The 23,157-nt window shown below is 38.9% G+C and overlaps 2 protein-coding genes across 2 annotated transcripts; one reads left to right on the forward strand and one right to left on the reverse strand.

Annotated features, from left to right (window-relative positions):
- Nucleotides 1–2,400: 2,400 nt before the first annotated feature.
- LOC134641203 (dehydrogenase/reductase SDR family member 11-like) lies at nt 2,401–7,191 on the forward strand. Its single transcript, XM_063493492.1, has 7 exons — nt 2,401–2,674; nt 4,660–4,869; nt 5,404–5,498; nt 6,326–6,455; nt 6,575–6,661; nt 6,748–6,813; nt 6,942–7,191. Exons 1-7 carry the CDS (start codon nt 2,543–2,545, stop codon nt 6,972–6,974), a joined length of 753 nt encoding a protein of 250 aa, XP_063349562.1. The 5' UTR covers nt 2,401–2,542; the 3' UTR covers nt 6,975–7,191.
- A 5,593-nt stretch (nt 7,192–12,784) lies between these two features.
- On the reverse strand, nt 12,785–17,036 carry LOC134641291 (dehydrogenase/reductase SDR family member 11-like). The gene is made up of 7 exons (XM_063493643.1): nt 16,787–17,036; nt 15,393–15,602; nt 14,531–14,625; nt 13,511–13,640; nt 13,305–13,397; nt 13,149–13,214; nt 12,785–13,032 (listed from the first exon to the last, which is right to left on the reverse strand). The coding sequence occupies exons 1-7, from the start codon at nt 16,916–16,918 to the stop codon at nt 13,003–13,005; spliced, it is 756 nt and encodes a 251-aa protein (XP_063349713.1). The 5' UTR covers nt 16,919–17,036; the 3' UTR covers nt 12,785–13,002.
- Nucleotides 17,037–23,157: the final 6,121 nt, after the last annotated feature.

The raw sequence follows: 23,157 nt of genomic DNA on the forward strand, positions 1-23,157 counted from the left end.
CATAGACGTTAAACTTTCAGGGTAGAAACAAAAAAGTTTTTAATACCTACATTTGAAAAAAAAATCTACAAACTCTTAAAGTGTTTCTTTCTTTCAGGTTGAAGTAAGAAATGGAGCTTTTACATCACTGTGACCAAATAAGTTAAAGTTACTTCCAGATGGATGCCAAGTTGTGACAATTGTTTTTTGAAGGACCTTGTTGTCCTTTAAGGCTTAGGCAGAGAGATCTGTAACTACAAATAAATTCCTGTGTCATGCTATTTGGCACAGTGAACTCACTTGGAGAGTGCATTACAATTCTCCCTTTGTCCTTTCATTGTTAGCAGCATTAGCTTGTAGTGTAGTCTGCGCTAGCATTTTGGCACGTTAGCTCTGCAGGATAAAGTGCACGATTGAAAGTAAGCTGATTCACACTGCATTGATCCCTGCAGTTGAGCCTGAAACCCCACCTTACTGTGACAAAGGGGAAAATACTGATACGACTGAGGAACAGAATGAGAAACAGTGGGGATAGTGGAATAAAAAAAAAAAAAAAAAAGGCAAACAAGCTTTTATTAAAATCAAGACCACTAGAATAACAATCAAACTAAAACAAGAACAAAATCTTGAGCCCAAAAACTTTACAACAACCCTGGACCACGACATTTTGTCAGCATGGCTGGGTTTTGTTTGATGCTTTAGTCAAATTCCTCACACTTGTGAACATAGTTGGCAGTAAAGATGTAATCCATCTCAGCCTCCCTTTGCTCTCAAACAGCATCAGTTCTCCTCCCGCACGGAGACATGCGATCAGTCTTCTTGTCGTGTTTACAAAAACAGTTAGGGACAACTATTACTTAATGATACGGTATATCATCACACTGTTGCCACAGTAAATCTGCATTTATTACATATTAATAAATGTAGTAAGGACATAACATGGCCCTCTATATTACTAGAGAGGACGACATGATGTCACTTGTCAACGAGATTGAAGAAACACACTCACACTGGTGACATCCTCCAGAGTCCATTCTGAAAATAAAACATGACAAAGAGGAAGCACCTCATATTCTAGTGTTCACCAGAAGACTCAGACTAGACCAGACTCAGAAATTAACATCTCATCAGCAGTAAAAGTACACTTACAGTTAAAAAAAACTATCCATCAACTAAAATCTGTTACAATAAGAAAACTGTCATTAACTGGGTATGAGCGTTTACATGGATATTCCTTGGCAAATTAAAATGTACTCTGAATTGTATAAAAAGAAGCAAATAACTGGATGGAAATCAGATTGAGGGTCATGTGGCAAAGTTAAATTATGTCCATGTTCCATAACCAGTGTTTCTGTGCTGTGCTAAACTAACTAATAATTCTGTGCACCAATTATGATGGTGACCTTTTACACAGAGAGATTTACAGTGTGAGTAAAAGGCCATTATAAGTGGTTAAACTGGTTTATTTACAATATGATAAACTGACCGCCCCACACACCCAGCCTTCCTGTCTTATATAACCGTGACACTGTTGGAAAAAACAACAACATCTGCTTGCTCTCTGCTGAAACTGAGTTTTCATTTCAAAGCTAAGCTGTATTTTCCTAGGGTCCCAGGCACAGCCCGCCAGTCTGTACACCTATTAAAGACCTATTATTTTAGTATTGTGTTGGATAAGAGTTTTGCATATTGAAGAAAAAAACACTTAGACTTTTTACCCAAGTAAACCTATAGTGCACTAAATGTGAATCAAAAATATATTTAAAATATGAAAAGTACATGTGGTCAAAAAAGCGGAGTACTTTGTTGAACACTTCAGTTGTGGAAATAGCGACAAATCATGACACTGATTTACTCTTACGTATCCTTTCGGCATCCTTTTGTTCACTGTTAAAGTAAAACTGATTATTTCCGAGCTTACAGCACACCTGCACACCTACTTTTATCATGCAAAAAAAAGGCAGTAAAAAATCAGTCATTTGACTTTGGCTGTGCTGTGTTGAATTATATCAGCCTGAATAACCAGTCTTTGCAGGTATGATGTGCTAAGAATAAGCAAGCAGATCAAGATGGGCTACAACAGCTGAAGACCAATCAGGCTCCTGCCGGCCAAGAACAGAAATATGAGGATAAAAATATTAATAGCTGAAGCCTTTGCGACTGTCGCTGCACGCTCGGAGCCATAAACATAAATTGCTTTGACAGTAGTAACAGGCAGTAATAAAAGTGTAAGGTTCACGTCGCACGGTTTACATCATTTAGAATTAGCGTTTTACTTGCTCATCACGTGTGTGTCATTCTAACAATGATTATGTAACGTGTCACAGAGTAAAAGTTATCTTAAACTGTTTTCATAAACCTGACAACAGGATTGGCTGAAAGCCTCCCTGCAGGGCGGAGAACTGTAGCTGTTTGAGAGGAAAAGGGGGCTGACATGACTCAGGTGTTTCTATACATATAAATGCTCACACGGGACAGTGAAAGATCCGTCGCTCTCTCTCTCTCTCTCTTCGTATTTGTGCTTCTTTCGTGCGTGTAGCAGGTTACCGGTGTCCAAGCTGTGATGGAGCGCTGGCGTGGCAGAGTGGCTCTGGTGACCGGAGCCTCGGTCGGGATTGGGGCGGCTATAGCTGTAGAGTTGGTCCGACTCGGTATGAAAGTGGTGGGCTGCGCCAGGGACGTCGCAAAAATTCAGGTTTGTTCTGAAGTGAAAACTCAGTTTCAGCGTAGAGTATCTTGACCTATATCCAGGGCCGGACTGGTAATCTGGTATACCGGGTATTTTCCCAGTGCGCCGAAGCATTTGTAGGGGGGTGATTTTTTTCTTCTTCTTTGCATTAGTTCAATTTTCATTTTCAATCAAATCTCTTAACGTCTCTGACCCCTCCTTCTACTTTTCGTGTGCACTATACGCACCCTAGAACAGAGTTAGTGTTAATAAAGCGGTAGATACAAACGCAGAAAAAAAAACGAGAAAAAAAACAAAGAGAGAAAAATAAACAAGAAATAGATACAGCAAAGTGTGTCAAATTAACCGACATAGTAGTGCAGTAGTACCAGCACCAGCTGATATAAAGCCCTGGCATTCACAAGAGGCTGCTGTAGCTTATGGCTTTATTTTTGTGTCTCTATTCTAAACACACATAAATAATTTTTGCAAGAACAAATGTCGCATTTTGAGGAGAAAATTATTTTCATGTACAAAATTCATGTACAGAATTCATGTATTTCAGTGTTTGCTATTATCCATATAGACACAAAATAATAGTGTAGTTAAGAACATTTTCGGTTAGTATTTTTAATTATTTGATTGTTAAATATATAATTTTTATGTTGGTTTTAATCTAGTTTAAACCAAACCACTTCACTGGATTTAGCTACATTTGTGTTTCCTGAATGCAGTGGCTGATTGGAGACCAAAACAGCCAATCATTTTGCATTCAAGTCTGTAATTAGTTGGTTTTGTGGCATATTTATAACCGTGAACAGAAAAAGTTGAGTGTGCAGGGAGCAGAGATGTTGAGAGCTGAACACACTGAGAGCACACAGAGCAGAGATCTGAGCAAGAGCAAATGCCAACAACTGAGCGAGAATGGCAGTTATTGTGTGTATATGGATGATAGCAAACACTGAAATGAATTTTGTTCGCTAAAAATAATTTTCTCCTTATAATACAACATTTGCAAAAATTATTTATGTGCGCTCAGAGTAGAGGCACAAAAAGAACGCCATAGTTGCTAGCATTAGCCATGGAGAGCGCAAGAGGACCAGCAGTCCCAAAAAGAGAGTGAGGAAGAAACAGAGGAAGGTGTAGTTAACAAATAAGGTATAGAGAGGAAGAGATTCAGGTAAAATAAATGGCTCATGGTTAGAGCAATTTGATAATAACATGCTAATAGCTAAAAGGTAACTTAATTTCTACACTGCAACTAAGATGTTCTAGCCCAACAACAGATGTATCAACCTGATTAAAAAAAGAAAAGAAAATTTTGATAGACCAGGCTTGCATCTATCACTTAGTGTATTTCAATCTCGGCTGTTGCATTTTATATTTTTTAGTCTATATTTATATTTATATATGTGTTCACTGTTACCTAGCAAAAAAGAACAGAGGGAGCGGCTTATCTGAATAAAACACTAAATAAACCTGAAAAACCAGCTTTACAATAATCTATTGTAATGCTATAAATCAGATTCTGTGTAAATGTTCACTGTTAATAGATTTTAAATTTAGTCCAACACAGAAACAGAAGGCTGGACACATATGAGCTGATGACTCTAGAGTCTAGAGTCTAGACAGAACTATTCAAACATGTTTGGGGGCTGAATTTGTTACAGTCTGCAGTGGTTCAGTAGAATCTTTTGTTAAGTAAAAATGCTCCAGTCAGATAAAAACTCCTCCTACTACTAAAATAATCTTGTTGCTTTTGAGATAGAAAGATAAGTTACTGTGCAGCAGATCTGATGAAGCAGCTGATGGCAGGGTGTGTTCAGACATGAGTTGAGACACAGTGAGAAGAATGTTTTTGCAGTTGGAGACAAAAATCTGACTTCCAGTGTTGTACAAAGTTACTGATCAGCTGTCTAGCTGTGTTAATTTACAGTAATTTTATATACAGATTTGAAGGGCAGAGTTATTTTGAAGCTAAACCTCTGTCATCATTCCCTTCTTGGTTTCAGAAACTGGCAGCAGAGTGTCAGAGCGCCGGTCACCCTGGTGTTTTGGTTCCTTTCAAGTGTGACTTGACCAAAGAGGAGGAGATTCTGGCCATGTTTGCAGCGATTAAAGAGCAGCACAAAGGCGTGGATGTGTGCATCAACAACGCTGGCTTATCTCATCCAGAGCCACTGCTAAGTGGCAAAACCAGCGGCTGGAAGAACATCATGGATGTAAGAGCTCAGAGTTATTTTAGAAAAAAATGATCTGCAGTTCTGTTTGAAAGAAGCGTTCACAGGAGTGGTTTCCGAGAAGAACAATTGAATGATCAGTTTTCAGTCGATTTGTTCATAGTTTTTAGAATATGAAACATGAAACTTTCAATTTAGTCCATAACAAAAACAGAAAGTTGGACAGAACTAAACTTACTATCATGCAGAAATTTTTCAGCTGCATTAGAGAGAAAGAAAGTTTATTTTAATGTAAATGAACCAGTATAACCATTTCCCAACAAGTCATCCATTAAATCACATTCTGCTGAGTATAATCAATCACAAAAAAAAGAAAGTCTGATACAACCAAAGTCATGACTCTCATCTGAATTACAAAGTTGTTGTCCTAAAATCCTGCAAAACAACATAGTTTGTTAAAATAAGTGCAATAGGACAAAACTCAGAAAGTTGAAAAGTTCCACGAAAGTAGGCAAACAACTCCCCTGGAGAAATTTGATTTCTTTGTTGTTTATTTCTCTGCTTGGTGTCTTACAGGTGAATGTTCTTGCACTGAGCATCTGCACACGTGAAGCTTATCAGTCAATGAAAGAGAGAAATGTGGATGATGGGCACATCATAAACATAAACAGGTGCAGTTTTACTTGCTAATAGAAAATGACAGAACTTTGAAATCTGTCGATTTAAATGTCACATAAATGTCACAATATGATTCTAATCATCATTTAGACTGATTACGAGCATCCTGTAGCAACATGACTCAACAGACCTTTTTCAAAGCACACATTTGGCTTACAGGAAAAGCAAAGATGGTGGTATTAGCAATATTCATGTTTCTTTGGCAGAGAGATGGCTATCTGTTGAATTCAAGCCAAATAATGCAACACACAACGATGTTTTAATCTGTCTGGCCTGGGCATGTCTTTCTGTATTTTCTCTACTGATGTTGTTCCTCTTTGTGTTTCTTGTCTGATAAATCTCCCCTGCTCTGAACTGATGTAGATCTGCGAGAAGCCAAATTCTCCTAACATAGGCTAGATTTTCTGAAACCCAAAAGCAAACTTAGAGGAGGTGCAGAATATAGTACCATTTGTTACTATAAGAATTACAATATGGATAAAGATCATTTATGGGGTTTTGGTCCAGTGACACCAAAAACATGTTTCCTACTGCAACAGACCGCGCTTCATTTACCCAAAGCCCGAGCCACTAAATGGAATGCAGTAATCATTATTTACTGATTTGATTTGATTTTTTCTATTGTGGAAAATGTTTGTAGATCAGAATTATTTTGTAATCACATCATTATTACAAGGTTTAAGAAGGGAAATAACAGATCTTTGTTTAAGGACTTTACTAGGGTAATGATCACTTTAATTGCTAGTTAATCTGAAAAAAAGTACTAGTAATAGTTGAAAATGAATTTGTTTGTTCATGGCTTGTAAAACTCCCGTTGCAGCATGTGTGGACATCATGTCTTTGATTTTGCTGATCTACATTTCTACACCGGCACGAAGTATGCTGTAACTGCTCTGACTGAGGGCCTGAGACAGGAGCTGCGTGCTGAAAAGAGTCATATCCGAGCCACAGTAAGGCTTTAAAACACATTGTAACCAACTGGAAAAGTGCCTTTAACACAAATATAAGCTGCTGTGAGACACATGCACAGTACATCCTACAGTTTCTTTTTCATTATCTCCTTTTGCAGAGCATTTCTCCTGGTTTAGTGGTGACAGAATTTGTATCACGGGCCAACAATCCTGATCAAGTGGCTGGCATATATGCCTCATATAAGGTAAAATTATTAATCCTACAGTTTGTGGAGGGTTGACATGATCATTCAGATAAAATCAAATGACGCACTTGGCACTTCTCTAACAGGCTCTGCAAGCAAAGGATCTTGCCAGTGCTGTCACGTACGTCCTCAGTGCCCCTCCTCATGTTCAGGTTTGTGATTTTTCTCTTATCTTCAGTCCTTTCTGTTTTGAACTTTCCTCTTTAGCATTTTAAATAACAACACTTTCCTTATAATAATATAAGATGATCATATAACATTCACATTACTTTTCTTTCAGATTGGAGAACTTCTGCTCGAAGCTATACAGTAGGTGTCATGCAGCTTTTGTTGCCCCAGCAACTCCAGGACCAGGCTAGTCTTCACATTAAGGTGGTGTGATTGACTCATCTGGCTACTCAACACAGCAAGATCAATTTACAGAATACGGAAAGAAACAATAAGGAAATTTGTCCAAGAGTTAACTGTCTGACTTTTTGATGTTGTCCTGAAAATTTGACGCTAATATAATAAAATTATTTTCAAAGGAATTTGTTGTTATTTCCCCTACCCAGGAAATTTTGTAACAGGGTGGAAAAGAGAGTTGAACCTTGGATAAAGGAGGTGCAATGTGGTTTAGTCACATAAACAGTACATGAACTGTAGGAGCTTTTTTCACAGGATTGCCACTGTGGAGCCGTGATGCAAATTCTGTGTCCACTAAAGCAGGAGAGATGCACAAAAAAGGTGGATAGTGAGGAAGCTGAAGGAAGCAATGTACTGTATATGTATCTCATAGCAGCTTGGGGTTGGTGTTAAAGACACGTTAGGAGTTGATTAGTGTACTTTAACTGTGACTGTGGCTCGAATGTGGGTCTTTTCTGCACAAATTCATACAGTAAGAAGTGGTACGAGACTCCTGCACCTTCTCTGGGTGCTGCTTGTAGGTTTTAAAAAATCCAACCTGTGGAGTTATAATTTGGCAATTCACATGTCTAGATCAGGTCAAACAAGATCAAGTGAGAGATACAGTAAACAGTGTACCAAGAGGAACAATATCAGTGGAGGAGACCTAAAAGAATCCCTGGGGCCAACATAATCACTGTCTGTTTTCTTGTTTGGCTTGAATGCAACAGATAATTATTTCAGTGTCAGAGAGCAGTCATTATTATTAATAGCTCGGTCTGCACTTTTCCTCTTACTCAGAGTGCTTACTATAGTGTTGCCAACTTTACTTGGATAGTTTCTTAGATGTTTCTTTAATGAATTGTTCATGTAACTTCCCTCTTCAGCACGGGCAAACTAATCATTACTAACTCATTAGAGTTTGTACCGCTACTTTGGTCAGACTTGCTGGTGGGATAGACATAATTACAGGTTGATGTAAAAAGCAATTCATTGTTAAGCATGAATGCCACTTCATATACTGTTATACCGCATCACTGCTGACATACTGCATCACTGCTGATATACTGCATCACAGTATGATATGGCAGCTGCACTAATGCAGATAGAGTGAGGCTTCAGAGAGTAGTCAAGGCAGCACAGAAGATAATCGACTGCCCTCTCCACTCACTGATGGACATTTATTCCTCCCACTGCTTCAGCAGAGCAACAAACATCATCAAGGACAGTTCCGACCCTGGTTTTGACCTGTTCAACCTGCTTCTCTCAGAGAAGCGCTACAGGTGCATCAGCACAAAGACCGATAGACTCAAGAACAGTTTCTTCCCAAAAGCCATAACCATCCTGAACTCACACATGCACTGATAACACAGTTCCACTCCCCATTCCAAGGACTTCACTCTATAACCCATCACTGTGCAATACTTAATTTTAAATGCTATAACCCAAACTGTAAACACATTTTAATTCTTAAAGGTGATGGATTTTCATTAATATGCAAAGATTCTGCACTTCTGGTTTAATACAGCAGAGGTCTATGTAAAAGGTCTATTGTGCAGTGTAGCCAAAAGCCTAAAAATTGATATAATTATAAGAAATTATATGGATATAATTCTAAATTATATATGCATATAATTTATGGATGAATTATGTGTTTCTTTGTGCATCTTTCATCTCGTCATATGTGACAAATACCAGTGAGGAATACACCAATAGGTCTGTCTTTAATGTGTTATAGTTCCCTCCTTTTAGATTCAAATCAGTTTGATGTTTGCAGGGGTATAGTGACAGGAAATATTAGATCTCCTCAGGTTTGTTAAACCTAAAGTCATGAGCCTTTTTTTTGAATATGTCAGGACTAGAAAGTAGAGACATTTGTATTGAGATGCTGGGAGAAAAAGGAAAAAGTTGTCAGAAAATTATTTTTAAAATAAAGTACAGATATCTGAACATTTGAGTACTGTAAAGAAGTATTTGTACTTTGTTCATTTACTCTACTGCAGATCAAGAAAACTTACCTAAAACTTACCTCTTACCTCCATTCCAGTTCTGGTTTTTCCACTTATCAGTGATTGTGGCTAAGCCAGCATACCTTTGTGCTGCTTTTCAATTGCTGTGAACTTGAACAGAATCTCCTCCTCATTGATCAGATCGCACAGATCTGAAAGCAGAAAGAAAAAGATTACAGACTTCAAGATCAACAAGACATACCATGCTTTTAGCACTGTATGTGTATGAATCTGCCAGTTCACTTAGCTGAATGTGAAGGTGTCGGGTGGGAACTTTTCCTAGATTTGACTGATTTATGTGAAGAAATTGCTGTTTTAGTAGATGGGAGTCATGTGACAAAGGTGAACTGTGTTTGTGTGCTGAACAAACAGAAAGGTCTGTGCAATGTTTATTAACAATGAACTTTTACCAAGAGGCTGATTTGCAGTATTAATAGACAGAGTGCTGTAGTGGTTATACCAGTTGATTAACATTAAGATAAATTGTCTGCCAAAACCTCTCTATTTTATATAACCATGACAAAGCTAAAAAACCAAAAAACTGCATTACAACAACACTCTCAGAAAATCATGATATTTATTCACAAACAACACTTAAATACAATATGACAAAATTTGGGTCTTGTCTGCATTGACGTCACCCTAAAGAGCTGTGCTGTATCGGACATGCCTTTTTCAGATCATAAATTAGTTTTATTCAGTGTTAGTTTCCCACTGTACAAAAATAATCAAAAGCTTACTTTTAGAATTATTAGGGGCATTGATCTGTCACTTCATTCCCTTGCCATTAATAATTTACTAACCATAGAAGCCTCAGCTTCCTTCTTTATCTCACTGTAACAGCGGACTTATAACCACTTAGCTATCTTGGCTTCCCAGAAAACTCGAATCGTTTTCAAATCGTCTGCCTGGACTGTCAGACCGGGGTGGTGGTCCCCATCTTTAAGAAGGGGGACCGGAGGGTGTGCTCCAACTACAGGGGAATCACACTCCTCAGCCTCCCTGGGAAAGTCTATGCCAGGGTGCTGGAGAGGAGAGTCAGTCCGTTAGTCGAACCTCGGATACAGGAACAAGGCAGTTTTCGTCCCGGTCATGGAACAATGTACCAGCTCTTTAAGCTCTCGAGGATACTCGAGGGCGCATGGGAGTTTGCCCAACCAGTCTACATGTGTTTGTGGACTTGGAGAAGGCATTCAACCGTGTCACCCGGGGGGTCCTGTGGGGGGTGCTCCGGGAGTATGGGGTGTCTGGCCCATTGTTACGGGCCATTCAGTCCTTGTTTTTTTATGGACAGAATTTCTAGGCATAGCCAAGTGACGGAAGGCTTTCACTTCGGTGGTCTCAGGATGTCATCTCTGCGTTTGGCAGATGATGTGGTCCTGTTGGCTTCATCAGGTGATGGCCTCCAGCTCGCCCTGGAACGGTTCACAGTCGAGTGTGAAGCAGCAGGAATAAGAATCAGCACCTCCAAATCTGAGGCCATGGTCCTCAGCCAGAAAAGGGTGGAGTGCCCACTCCGGGTCAGGGACGAGACCCTGCCCCAAGTGGAGGAGTTTAAGGATCTCGGGGTCTTGTTCACGAGTGATGGGAGAAGGGAGCGGGAGATCGACAGACAGATTGGTGCAGTGGCTGCAGCGATGCGGACGCTGTACCAGTCTGTCTTGGAGAAGAGAAGGCTGAGTGTAAAAGCAAAGCTTTCAATTTACTGGTGGATCTACGCCCCTACCCTCACCTATGGTCACGAGCAATGTTCCCTCTAATTTTTCATGTATCTGAGCGAACATACAAACTCCCTGAGCGGTCCCTTGGACCACTGTGAGCAACAGCAGACGTGTGCACTGTGGTCACGCCAGCATCAAATCCATCCAAGTTACATGGTTTATTAAAATAATCAAATTACAGCATTTACATTTATGTTAGACTACTTTTAATTAACTGCTTTAGCCCACTTACAATGAAAATGTAAAAAAATCTTGTTCATGACCTGTGTAGTATGTTAACACTATTGGAAGTAAAAATAACTTGAACTCCAATTTTGAAAACACAACTTTCTTTTTTTTTTTTTTTTTTTTTATAAAGCTCTGACTTGTATTATGAGTCTGTGGTCTGTGAGAGAGTCCTGTAACTCTCTGTCTGCAAAATACAGCATATAATGACCAATGTTGGGCAATTAATTATATAGTTACTTCTTCAAAAAGTAACTGAGTTATGCAAACAAAGTTTTTTGCAGCTGTTTACATAAAAATGCAGCCAAGGCGGTTTTTTAAATAAATATTTCAAACTATTTACAGAACAATCAGCTGTTCTGCATCAAATTTGATGCCACACAAATTATTTGTGCCACTCCAAAAAATAATTTCTGTCCACTATGAGATAAAGGAGAACAACAGCCTGATACCTGCAGGCCTGACAACAGGAGATGTATCACTCCTGTAACACCTGTAACATTCAGCAGTCGCCTCATTGTTCTGACACACACAACAACCCTAACCCGTCACTCCTAAAACTCCCCCCTCCCTAAACAACTAAATGCCATGTTGCCATATCATTTTTTGATTGGTCGACATGGTACTTTTTTGGACGAATAGGAAAGCGAGAGGGGGGTGGGGTTTGTTTTTGCTCAAAGGCGGAGAGTGCTTTCGAGCCTTTTTTCTCATAAAACGCCGTTTTTACCGTTTCTTCCCGCAGTAAATATAAACAACGACAGTATTCAGGAAGAAAACCAAACATTGCAGATATTTTTATCATAACTCTGGTTTTACGTGGCCTATCAACACAATTTAAAAACTGGTATAAAGTCCACACTTTTTCCGTCAATTGTTCCGTCTGTCCTGCTCACATCTTCAATGGTTGTACACGTTGTCATTAACGTGGCTTCACTCCACATCAGCCACTCCGCTTTGCTAGCTAAAACACCGGTGTCGGCACATAAGGACGCTGTCATAGCCTGTCAACGACGTTGATTAGCTGCGTATATACGAATGTGAATCATCAGTGGCTGGACTATGGGATAAGGTGGCATCGTTCTAATCCCATACGGGAGCAGCCAGTCACTTACTGACTAACACTGCAAAACAGAATTGTTAAAGTTTTAATTTAAATTTCAATTCAGGTTAGATTTTTTTTTGTGCGCAAGGCAGATTTTCTGTGCGCAGAGACCGTGCCAGCAGTGTGCAATTGCGCACGCGCGCAGTTTAGAGGGCACATTGCTCCTGTGCGCCTCCTGGGCGAGGTTTTTCGGGCATGTCCCACCGGGAGGAGGCCCCGGGGCAGACCCAGGACACGCTGGAGAGATTATATCTCTCGGCTGGCCTGGGAACACCTTGGTGATCCACGGATAAACTGGAGGAGGTGGCTGGGGAGAGGAAGGTCTGGGCTTCTCTGCTTGGGCTGCTGCCCCCGCGACCCGGTCCCGGATAAGCGAAAGAAAATGGATGGATGGATGGACGGATAATATAGAATATATCTATTCTATATTATTATTTTGAGTATTTTCAGAATAAAGGCAATAGAATAAAATTTGGCATATTTAATTTAGAAGATTTTTATGCCACCTGTCCTGAAATAAACCCAAGAGATTTATGTCGAATAGTTAAATGTATATTTCAGAAATTTTTATTGTTTTATACTTTATACTGGTTGAATTATTTCCATCATAAACTGTTTTTTAAATGAAATATCCTCTATATATTAATAATAAATACTGGAGCGCAATAAGGGTCCCCTGAAAATCATTTTATTTCATACATTCAAACTTTTCAGTACAAATGTTTCAGCACCCTGATAAATGTAGTTAAGAAGTAAGATTATATGAGAGAGCACATGATGCAACTTGTCAAAGAGACTGAAGAAACACACAGTGATAGTAACATCCTCAGAGGCCATTTTGAAAACAGGAAGGTCACAAAAGTATTAGGGTTGCGAAGAGAACAACTTCAGTGACTCATGCTACACAGCTTCAATGTGAATGTCTTTAATCTGAAAGAAAAGTTAAATAATGCTTTATTATGATAAGTAAACTGGTGATATTAAGAATGTTGTAGAGCAAAATTCAATGAGTCAAAAAAAGGGTTGTAAAAGTGAAAATCACAAACCTGAACATGAGGAGGAGCACTGAGCACATATGTGATAGCACTGACGATATCTTTTGCTTCCAAAGACTGTGAAAGAAGTAAAAAAAAAAAAGCTTCATTTATTTTTATCTGAGTAATAAATCAACAGTACACAAACTGTAGGATTAATGACTTTACCTTATACGCAGCATATATCCCATCTTTTTTCTCGGGATTGTCACTGTGGAGCCGTGATGCAAATTCTGTGTCCACTAAACCAGGAGAAATGCACTGAGAAAAAACAAAAATGGAAATTTCAGTAAACAATGTGTATGTGTCTCAAAGCAGCCGATCTTGGTGTTAAAGACACATTTGGAGTTAATTAGTGTCTTTTAAATCCTAACCGTGGCTCGGATATGGGTCTTTTCTGCACGCAGCTCCTGTCTCAGGCCCTCAGTCAGAGCGGTTACAGCATACTTGGTGGCGGTGTAGAAATGCAAATCAGCAACAGGTAAGACGTGATGTCCACACACGCTGCAACAGAAGGTTTACAAGCTTTTACCAAATCAGCATTTACCGAGACTGATACACTGATCTGATCTCAGATCTTCATATGAGAAAAATCCCCAATCATATTTAGGTTCTGAATTGCTGGTTGGTCAATTAAATAAAATGAAGATGTCACTTTAGGTTTTAGGATATTGTGATAGACATTTTTCACTACTGTCTGGCACTTTTTTCAAATTAACAGTTAATTAAAGTAATCATTATACTAGTGAACTCCTGACATGGGGTTTAACTCTTTTTGCTTCCTAAATTTTTTAATAACAGACCTTTTTAACAGTATAACAAATAAAATAAATAAGTAAATACATGATGATGACTTTATTCTATTGTCTGATCCTGGATTTGGTGTTGTGCATGTTGGGTAAAAGAAGCTTATGCTGTAGCCAACATGTAATTTGGTGTAACTGGACTAAAAGTCCATGAATTACCTTTCAGCATAATCCATTTTGTACAGCAAGAAGTGATACTAGACCCCTTGTACCTTCACTGGGTGCTGCTTTAAGGTTTAAAAAAATCTAGCCTATGTTAGGAAACTCTCACAAGTCTACATCAGCCCAGATGAGGGGATATGAATAAGATAAAAAAAAGAACAATAACAGTGGAAAATATGTGTAAAAGGCCTAACAGTGTCTTGCCTTGTTTTGTATGAATTGAGAAGATAATAATCTCCATGTGAAAGAGCTAGCAGTATTGTTAATACCACCATCTGTGCTTTTCCTGTTAACCAAATATTTGATGTGAAAAGGGTTTAAAGAGTCCTGGACAATCATGGTAATGGTCATGTAAGAAATCTTTGATGATTAAGTCTACAGACTTCACAAATCCCCATCATTATTCATCAGCAAATAAAACTGCACCTGTTGAGATTTATGATGTGCCCATCGTCCACATTTCTCTCTTTCATCGACTGATAAGCTTCACGTGTGCAGATGCTCAGAGCAAGAACGTTCACCTGTAAGAAACCAAGCAGAGAAATAAACAACCAGGAAAATCTAAACTTTACAAATGACTCATTTACTCTTTGTTTCTTGTGCATAAAAAGCATTAAGTAGTTTTTTTCTCACTTGTGTACCTTTTTAACTCTCTGAGTTTTGTCAGATTGTATAAAAATTTTGTAATTCAGATGACTCATGAGTTCGGTTGAATCATACATCCTGTTTTTGGGATGGATTAAACTGAACGTGTACCCCACCTATTTACAGTGAACTTTTACACAGAATGTGATTTACAGTGTGATTAATGGATGACTTGTTGGAAAACTGGTTATACTGGCTTATTTACATTGAAATATTTTTTTTCTTTGTTTGTCATATACACATCTGCTGCAGCTGGAAATTTTCTGCACAACAGTGACATTAAACATAAAAATTTAAATATTAAAAATATAAAACAGCAATATTTTGCATAGTTAGTTTAGATTAAATAACTGCAGAAACTGCAGAAAACAGTCACAATAATATCTGGAATCAACAAATTTCTGACAACCTTTTGCTCGATGCTTTTATTTCAGTATTTTTTTTTTTACCCACTTTTGTGTATTTTTTTCTTTTGCATTTCTCAGCTATTTAGTTTTGTGATATTATGAGCTGGATTGCTACGAATGAGTCAGCGTTAGAGTGATCACTGAAATTTACTTCAGTGTTCTGATGGGGAATCCATTACTTTGAACTCAGCTTTCACACAGCTGCAGATTTTCTAAAAACATTTCTGAGCTCTTACATTCATCATGTTCTTCCAGCTGTTGGTTTTGCCGTTTAGCAGCGTCTCTGGATGAGCCAAGCCAGCGTTGTTGATGCAGACGTCCACGCCTTTGTACTGCTCCTTGATCGCTGCGAACATGGCCAGAATCTCCTCCTCTTTGCTCAAGTCACACTTGAATGGGACCAAAACACCAGGGTGGCCAGCGCTCCTACACTCTGCTGCCAGTTTCTGAAAAAAAGAAGGCAGACATTCAGATTCAGAATAACATTATTAGTGTATGAATCTGCCCTTCAAATGTTTATGTTAGGCTACTGTAAATATGTGGCTTTAAGTTTTGAGCTTGCATTTTGCAACTCATTTCAGTAACTTTGTCCAAAATTAGAAATCCCATGTCTCAACACATCCTCCCCTTAACTGGTTCACCAAGCCTGCTGTACAGTACCTTAAAAAAACTAAAACTATTTTAACATGAAAACATTCTGACAGTATGTTATAACCCAGCTGTTCCAGGGGACAGGGGAGGTTACATAATTGAGACCCTTACGAGGGAGATCAGTCATTTCATATGTTTTTATCTGACCACTACATTTCTTTTTCTTTTAAATCTATTGGAAAACTGTAGACTGTAAACAGTTAAGCTGCTGGATGTGTATAAATAGTCCATACCTTCTTCTTGTAGTCTCTGTCATATTGTTTGTGTTTTCTATCATTCAGCCTGGGCTGAGCCCTGCTTTTAAGTCCTTCACTTTACAATTTATTTCAAATAGCTATTTAAAAAAAAACAAAAACCAAAAAACTATGCAATTTTCACCACAGTTTATTCTACAGTTTAGTTACCAGTGTTGCTCACATTGTTGATCCTGAAAGAAGGGTTTTGAAAAGTGCTATATCTATAAATAAATGCATTATATTCATTATCATACAGATTTATTTTGCTTGGCTAGACAGTTGAAACCAGGACTTGCATAATATACAAATATTCTTCCTTTTAGTACCTTCATATTTTCTACTGAAAACTGTGTGGAGACGATCAACAAGCAGTTAAAACTGTAAATCATTCATATGTCATCAGTTAATTTGTGTCCAGCTTTCTGTTTCTGTGCTGGACTTAACTGAAAATCTATTAGCAGTGAACTTTTACATGGAATCTGATTTACCAAACAGTACCACCATTATAATACTGTATAAAGGCAGTAAAAGAAAAAAAGCTTTACAAAGACTTACAGTTTGTTACAGTCTTACAGTGGATTATGTGTTGCAAAGCTCGTTCTGCAGGTTTATTTAACTGCCATAAAATCAGCTACTGCCCAGCCTCTCATCACAAAACAAATAAACAAACACACACAAAAAACACTTTTTTAAAGTGAAGTTGTTGCTCTTTGCTGAAACTGAGTTTTCACTTTAAAACAAACCTGGATTTTCCCAACGTCCCTGGCGCAGCCCACTACTTTCATACCGAGCCGGACCAGCTCTACAGCTACAGCCGCCCCAATCCCAACCGAGGCGCCGGTCACCAGAGCCACTCTTCCCTGCCAGCGCTCCATCACAGTCCGGCAACCTACAACACACACAAAAGAACCACAAATACGGAGAGAGAGAGTGACGGAGCTGTAACTGTCCTATGCTGGGAAGCATTTATATATCCATCTGAACCATGTCAGCCTGCCTTTGCTCTCAAACACCTTCAGTTCTCCGCCCTGCAGGGAGGCAGTCAGCCAATCAGATTTGTGAAAACACTGAGGAAACTTTCTAAGAAACCTTTTTATGTAGGTAGAGGTGGCCTTCTTAGTAAGATGTTCAGTGAATGGAAAAGCTATTCATTTATTTTTAGGTCTACGTAGATGATTAAAAGAAGAATTTACTTCCAACTAACAGTATTATTATGTGGCATGATGTTTTATGCGCCACTGTTTGTTTGCTTTTATGCATTTGAAATTTTCTTTCTTACACACAAAATTGTTCGCCTGTCTATTTTTATACAAAAATAGTATAAAATATATAAAATATAATTTTAGTAATGACACATGAAGCACCTCAGTGCTGCAAGCTTTTGATAAAATCAGCACTTCAGTGACAAAAGACACGTGGAAAGGATTCATTGGTCTAAACCAGTCCACTGGATCTGATGATATTTGTATCTGTTTCCTCAGTCCAGCTTTGACTATGTTCATTTTACATGCTTCAAATAGTAATGCCTGCACAATGTCTAAAAAGCCTGTAGCAGGTCTACAGACTGGTAGGCTGCCCCATGAAAAGACAGGTTTGCTTTAAAATGAAAACTCAGTTTCAGAAGAGGGCAACTTATAGCTGCTGTTAATGTAGATTTTTGTTTTTTAGCACTGTTAACTACATGTCCATAACATGTCTGTTACTTACAATATATCTCTCTGTGTCATGGTTAATGAATAATGCACAGTATTTTCTGTTTAGTCCAACAACAATAACTGTATAATGACTCTAAATCCAAATACCATTTATCCATTCACCCACCCCAGGAATATCCATGCAAACACGTCAGTAAATCACGGCTCTGTTCTTATTATAACAGATGGATTGCAGTAACTGCTAAGAAAACATCCATTTGTATTTACATAAATCTTTTTATACAGTTTGCTGACAGGCGATTTTGTGGCCTGCTGAGGCCTGTTCCCACTTTATTTCATGACAGACTAAACAGATAAAAAAAAATCTATACTTGATTCCAAATAGTTGGCTTAGGAATCAAAAGATGGTGACATGTTAACCTGCGGGAGACCCATCAGTCATCACGATGGCCTTTCTTCACAGCAACTCAGTAAAATCCAGGCTTGAGAAAATACTTGTATTTTGACTTCTGGAAATAAAGGAAGTGATGTTGGAAGGGAACAAAAAAGGCAGTATTTTTGCAGTGTCACGATAAGTCATGTTTGTGTATTAGGCAAAGAAAGGGAGCGACATATTTGCCAATTCATTATGAATATTTGTTACATAATCTCTCCTGATGTTTAGACAAGTTAATACATTGTTAGCATCAGTGCTATCTATCAAATAATGATCCTTATGTGACTGAATCTGGAAAGCACAGACTAAAGTGGACAGTGTGGTTTCTCTTTACTGCAAAATGATAAGAAATAATATAAGAAACTTTGTAGAAAGCAGACTATTGGTATCTCCACACACTAATGTATGAATTACATTTCTCTCTTTAATCTCTTCCACAAGTTACACCATGTGGCTCCCTACAGGGCCAATGTTAAATCAGTATCACACATTTACTATGTTTATTAAAATGTAATAAAGACACATTTACTATCTAATGGCAGTATTCCATATCTTAAATTAAAAGTTGCCTTAAACTGTTTTCATAAACACAAAAACAAGATTAATTGCATGCCACCATGCAGGGGGAGAGCTGCCTCTATAACGTCAACACAAACCCAACCATGCTGACAAAATGTTATGGACCAGGGTCGTTGTGATGTTTTTCTTTTAGCTTTGATTTCTTATTTCTTAGATGACTGGATCCTATTTGTATTGTTACTCCAGTATTCCCCACTGATTCCATGTCTTGTATATGTGTCAGTACTTTTCTCCTTGTCATAGTGGGGTGTGGTTTTGGGTTCAGCTGCAGCAGTGTCAGGTGAGGTCACTGACACACCTGTTGTTCATTAGCCAGTAAACCTCTCACTCTATGCGGTAGGTGAGGGGGCATCTATGCTGACACACCCAGCAATGATGTGGAAAGCTGTTTATGAACTGCTCAGGGAGGAATTTGAATGTGCTTTATGCACCCGGCAAGTTTTATGAATTACACATTACTGAGTGTATATAATGCCAACAATAGGTGCTAATACTTTGATCTTTGTAACATTAAATGCATCTGTCCAGCTCTCACACCTAATAGTACTGCCATTCTTGTTTTCACCTTGGTTATGTCCCTTTTCCTGGTTTTCACTGAAGTCGCACATGGGAAGGAGATTTCATACTGTGCAGTTTGTATAATTGTCTATGGATGAATTATATTTCAAAAAGGGAACAACATTAATTCATCATGCTGAAGAAACACCAGTCCCAAAAGGACACAGCAGACATACTGCTAACAGACAGTTAACAGACAGTAAACACCAACATGAGATTGAAAATGCGACTAATATTAAAAGGTTCATGTGGCAAATATCCGGTAAAACAAACAGTAAAAGTCAGATTCAATTCTCATGGTCAATAACTTGCAAACGTCGAAGGAAATCATTAATTACTGAGTGATGTTTTACAAGAGTAAAACTAAATATAAGAAGTTTGGTGTGTTTGTATATAACACTGGAGACAATGGCTCGTTTTTAGGCACACTTTAATTTTAGTCAAAACTGTTTTAAATTGCACTCTTCCACTTCTTCTCTCCCTTCTCTTTTACCTGTTGAACAGCGGCACCTCTGGCCTGAAGGAATAATAGCACCATAGATGCACATAACATTCTCATTCACTCTACATAAGCTTGTAAACACAATAAAGTTCTTGTACAGACTTTCAGTTTCTCGCCTCTGTCAGTGCGCCCCAGGGTGGCTGTGGCTACAACGTAGCTTGCCATCACCAGTGTGTGAATGTGTGTGTGAATGGGTGGATGTCTGGATATGTAAAGCGCTTTGGGGTCCTTAGGGACTAGTAAAGCGCTATATAAATACAGGCCATTTACCATTTTACCATTTCTTCCACATAGAGAATTTCCTGTCTTTGACTTTAACTGTCTGCAGATGATCCCTTTTGCTAGCTGTGGCGAAGGTGTAGTCCCTAGCTCAGCTGCAGGGGAGGAGTGGTGCAGTGAGCTCAAAGGGGCGGTACCGGGAGGCAGGTGAGCCACAGGTGGTGGCGATTGACTGATCACGGTGTCTCTTTCCGTTTCTCTATATCGTGAATGCAGAGTTGAGTGGGGACGGAGAGAGCTGGACTGGAATGGACTGTATTCCTTGAGTTCACAACTGTCAATAAAACGCAATAATAGTGAGCACAATCATTGTGTGTGTTGTGTACTTTTACACTAGCATTTTTGATCCATGTGTGAAAGCTAAAACAAAGAAGACTGTTTGCTGCCTCAGTCATACAGCAGATGCAGGCAGTAATATCCTCCGTTTAGTCCAGGGGTGTCGAAGTCCAGGCCTCGAGGGCTGGTGTCCTGCAGGTTTTAGATAATACCCAGGGTCAACACACCTGAATCAAATGATTAGTTCATTACCAGACCTATGGAGAGCTTCAAGACATGTTGAGGAGGTAATTTAGCCTTTAAATCAGCTGTTTTGGATGAAGGGCACATCTAAAACCTGCAGGACACCGGCCCTCGAGGCCTGGAGTTCGACACCTGTGGTTTAGTCTTTCCTCTCTTCTATATCATAACAGTGAAAAGCAGAGTGAGACCTTACCATTACTCTTTAGTGTGATCAAAGGTTCCAGACATTTGCTACAAACAGAAATATAGCAACCATAAAGACTCTTTGACAAAAGTCTACAGTATATATAGTTAGGCCCATACGTTTTTGGCTGATGATTGAACTTTTTTAGTTCCTCCGCACACTTCTGTAAAAAAAATAAAATAAAAAATTGAGAGGGGATTAAAATGCACAAATTCTAAGCCTTAATTAAAGCAATTCTGTGGTCAGGTGAGGCCTATTTCCAGTTTAATTCATGACAAACTAAGCAGGTTAAAAAAGAATCTGGAGTTGATTCCAAAGAGTTGGCTTAGGAATCAAATTTCTGCAAATAAAGGGAGCAATGTGAGATGGAAACAAAAGGGGCAGCATTGTTGCAATGTCATGGTTAGTCATGTCGATGTTCAAGTTCAAGTTCAAGTTCAAGCGGCTTTCATTGTCATTTCAACCATGTACAGTGGTACAGTACAGAGTGGAATGAGACAGCGTTCCTCCAAGACCCTGGTGCTACATATGACACATAACGGACAAACACAGGACTACGTAAAGTGGAATGTGCAAAATTGCAAAAAATGAACAAGACCAGACAGTGCAACACTAGACAGAACAGGACGAAAGAGAGACTGCAATGGAAATGAACCACAAAAACAGCACCATTTGGTCCAGAGTGGCCGCTGTGTGCCGTGCCACCAGTCACCTTTGTTAAATGGTAAGTGGACTGATTCTTATATAGTGCTTTTCTACTCTCCCAGAGTACTCAAAGCGGTCTATACAACATGCCACATTCACCCAATCACACCCATTCAACCAAGCACGTTCTTCTATTCTTAGTGCTTCCTAAATACATTCAGACACATTCATACTCTGATGGAAGCATCGGAGAGCAACCTGGGGGCTTAGTATCTTGCCCAAAGATACTTGACATACAGTATCCTGCTCCTGGAGGAGCCAGGGATCGAACCGCTAACCTTCCGATCAGCAGGTGACCTGCTCTACCTCCTGAGCTCCAGGCTATGTAAAGAAAGGGAGTGACGTATTCGCAAAGTCATTATGAGCATGCATTACATAATCTGTCCTGATGGTTTTAAATGTAAATGTAGACCAGCTGAGTCACTGTTAACATGAGTATTGTCTATTACAATAATAATCTTTATATGACTGAATCAGAAGAGCACAGCCTCTCTCAGTGGACAATGTGGTTTCTCTTTACTGCAAATTCATAAGAAATAAGGTAATAAATACTTTGTAGAAAGCAGGGTCATGTATGCACAACATTTATTACAAAAACGTAATAAAATGTCATGCGATTTGAAGTTGTGTTTTGTAATAGATTAGTCAAGGAATTATTTCTAAGATTATAAATGTTGGGTCTGTTTCCACAAGCCCTGCTAGTTTTAGAGACTTATTCATCATGAAAGAAAACAAGGCAGTCAGCGATCGATCGTTTTTACTTGCAAGGGAGGCCTGTCTGTGTCCACCATGAAAATGACCCCAACGATGGCCTCCTCCTGCTGCCTTTTATTGAGAGACAGTTCACACAAAAAGTAACGCCCACATAGTTTCTAAGACAAGGCATTGTGTGTGAACTTCTGTATGTAAGTAAGAATGTGTGTGTGTGTGTGTGTCCTCCTGCTGGGCAGGAAGCTTACATCAAAAAGACCTTCACAAGGATGTTGCCTGTAATAAAAGACTACAGCCCCTCACCCAGAACCTCGAGAATCTGGGGAGGGGATTGTGAAATTCCTTTCATCCCACAGTTAAACAATGTAGAGATGGATGGTAAGCATAAAAATGACAAACATTTAACAGTTCACTCTAACAGTTATTTTAGCCTACACAAACACACTTCAGCCCCAAGTTCAGGGAATTCATCCAACACGTGATTCCCACACGTGCATCACAAAAAAGAATGTACACTGTTGTACACTGCCTCCACAGGAATTAAGATATAAGTAGCAGCTAGGTGCTGCTATTAAATATATTGATCGTCAGCAAGTATGAGCACCTCCATAAAATCGGAGGTTTTTACCAGTTTTCTGGTCTGGAGCATCATTTCTAAGTTCACACTGGGAACATTTTTGCATTAATGTTCCAGAAAATACACATCAAGGTCAATTTTCAGACTGACACACCTCATTTCTCTACAGGTCTAATGTAGGATTTCAAATGTTAAAGTTCATGATAATAACCTACACAACCAGAAACAGAGAAAACACGTATGGCTTGTTTAGCTTTCTGGGGAAAAGAGTCCTCTTTCTTTCTTTTTTTTTTTGTCTGTCCCATTTGGTTCTTTAGCCGTCAGAATTGTTGTCTGAAGACCAACAAGGATACCAAATGGATTTATTTTGTCAAATGGATCATCATGGCATTGCCGTATTGGTCCATTT

The sequence above is a fragment of the Pelmatolapia mariae genome, linkage group LG14, assembly GCF_036321145.2.
Source record: "Pelmatolapia mariae isolate MD_Pm_ZW linkage group LG14, Pm_UMD_F_2, whole genome shotgun sequence".
Taxonomy (NCBI): Eukaryota; Metazoa; Chordata; class Actinopteri; order Cichliformes; family Cichlidae; genus Pelmatolapia; species Pelmatolapia mariae.

Excerpts from the sequence above, each read along its gene's own strand:
- LOC134641291 (XM_063493643.1), bottom strand. The coding sequence starts at position 16,918 with ATGGAGCGCTGGCAGGGAAGAGTGGCTCTGGTGACCGGCGCCTCGGTT. Across the intron at positions 14,626-15,392 it reads GCTGGAAGAACATGATGAAT|GTGAACGTTCTTGCTCTGAG; the intron begins GTAAGAGCTCAG and ends GGTTTCTTACAG. Across the intron at positions 13,033-13,148 it reads GTGCTCCTCCTCATGTTCAG|ATTAAAGACATTCACATTGA; the intron begins GTTTGTGATTTT and ends CTTTTCTTTCAG.
- LOC134641203 (XM_063493492.1), top strand. The coding sequence starts at position 2,543 with ATGGAGCGCTGGCGTGGCAGAGTGGCTCTGGTGACCGGAGCCTCGGTC. Across the intron at positions 2,675-4,659 it reads GGGACGTCGCAAAAATTCAG|AAACTGGCAGCAGAGTGTCA; the intron begins GTTTGTTCTGAA and ends TCTTGGTTTCAG. Across the intron at positions 6,662-6,747 it reads GCATATATGCCTCATATAAG|GCTCTGCAAGCAAAGGATCT; the intron begins GTAAAATTATTA and ends CTTCTCTAACAG.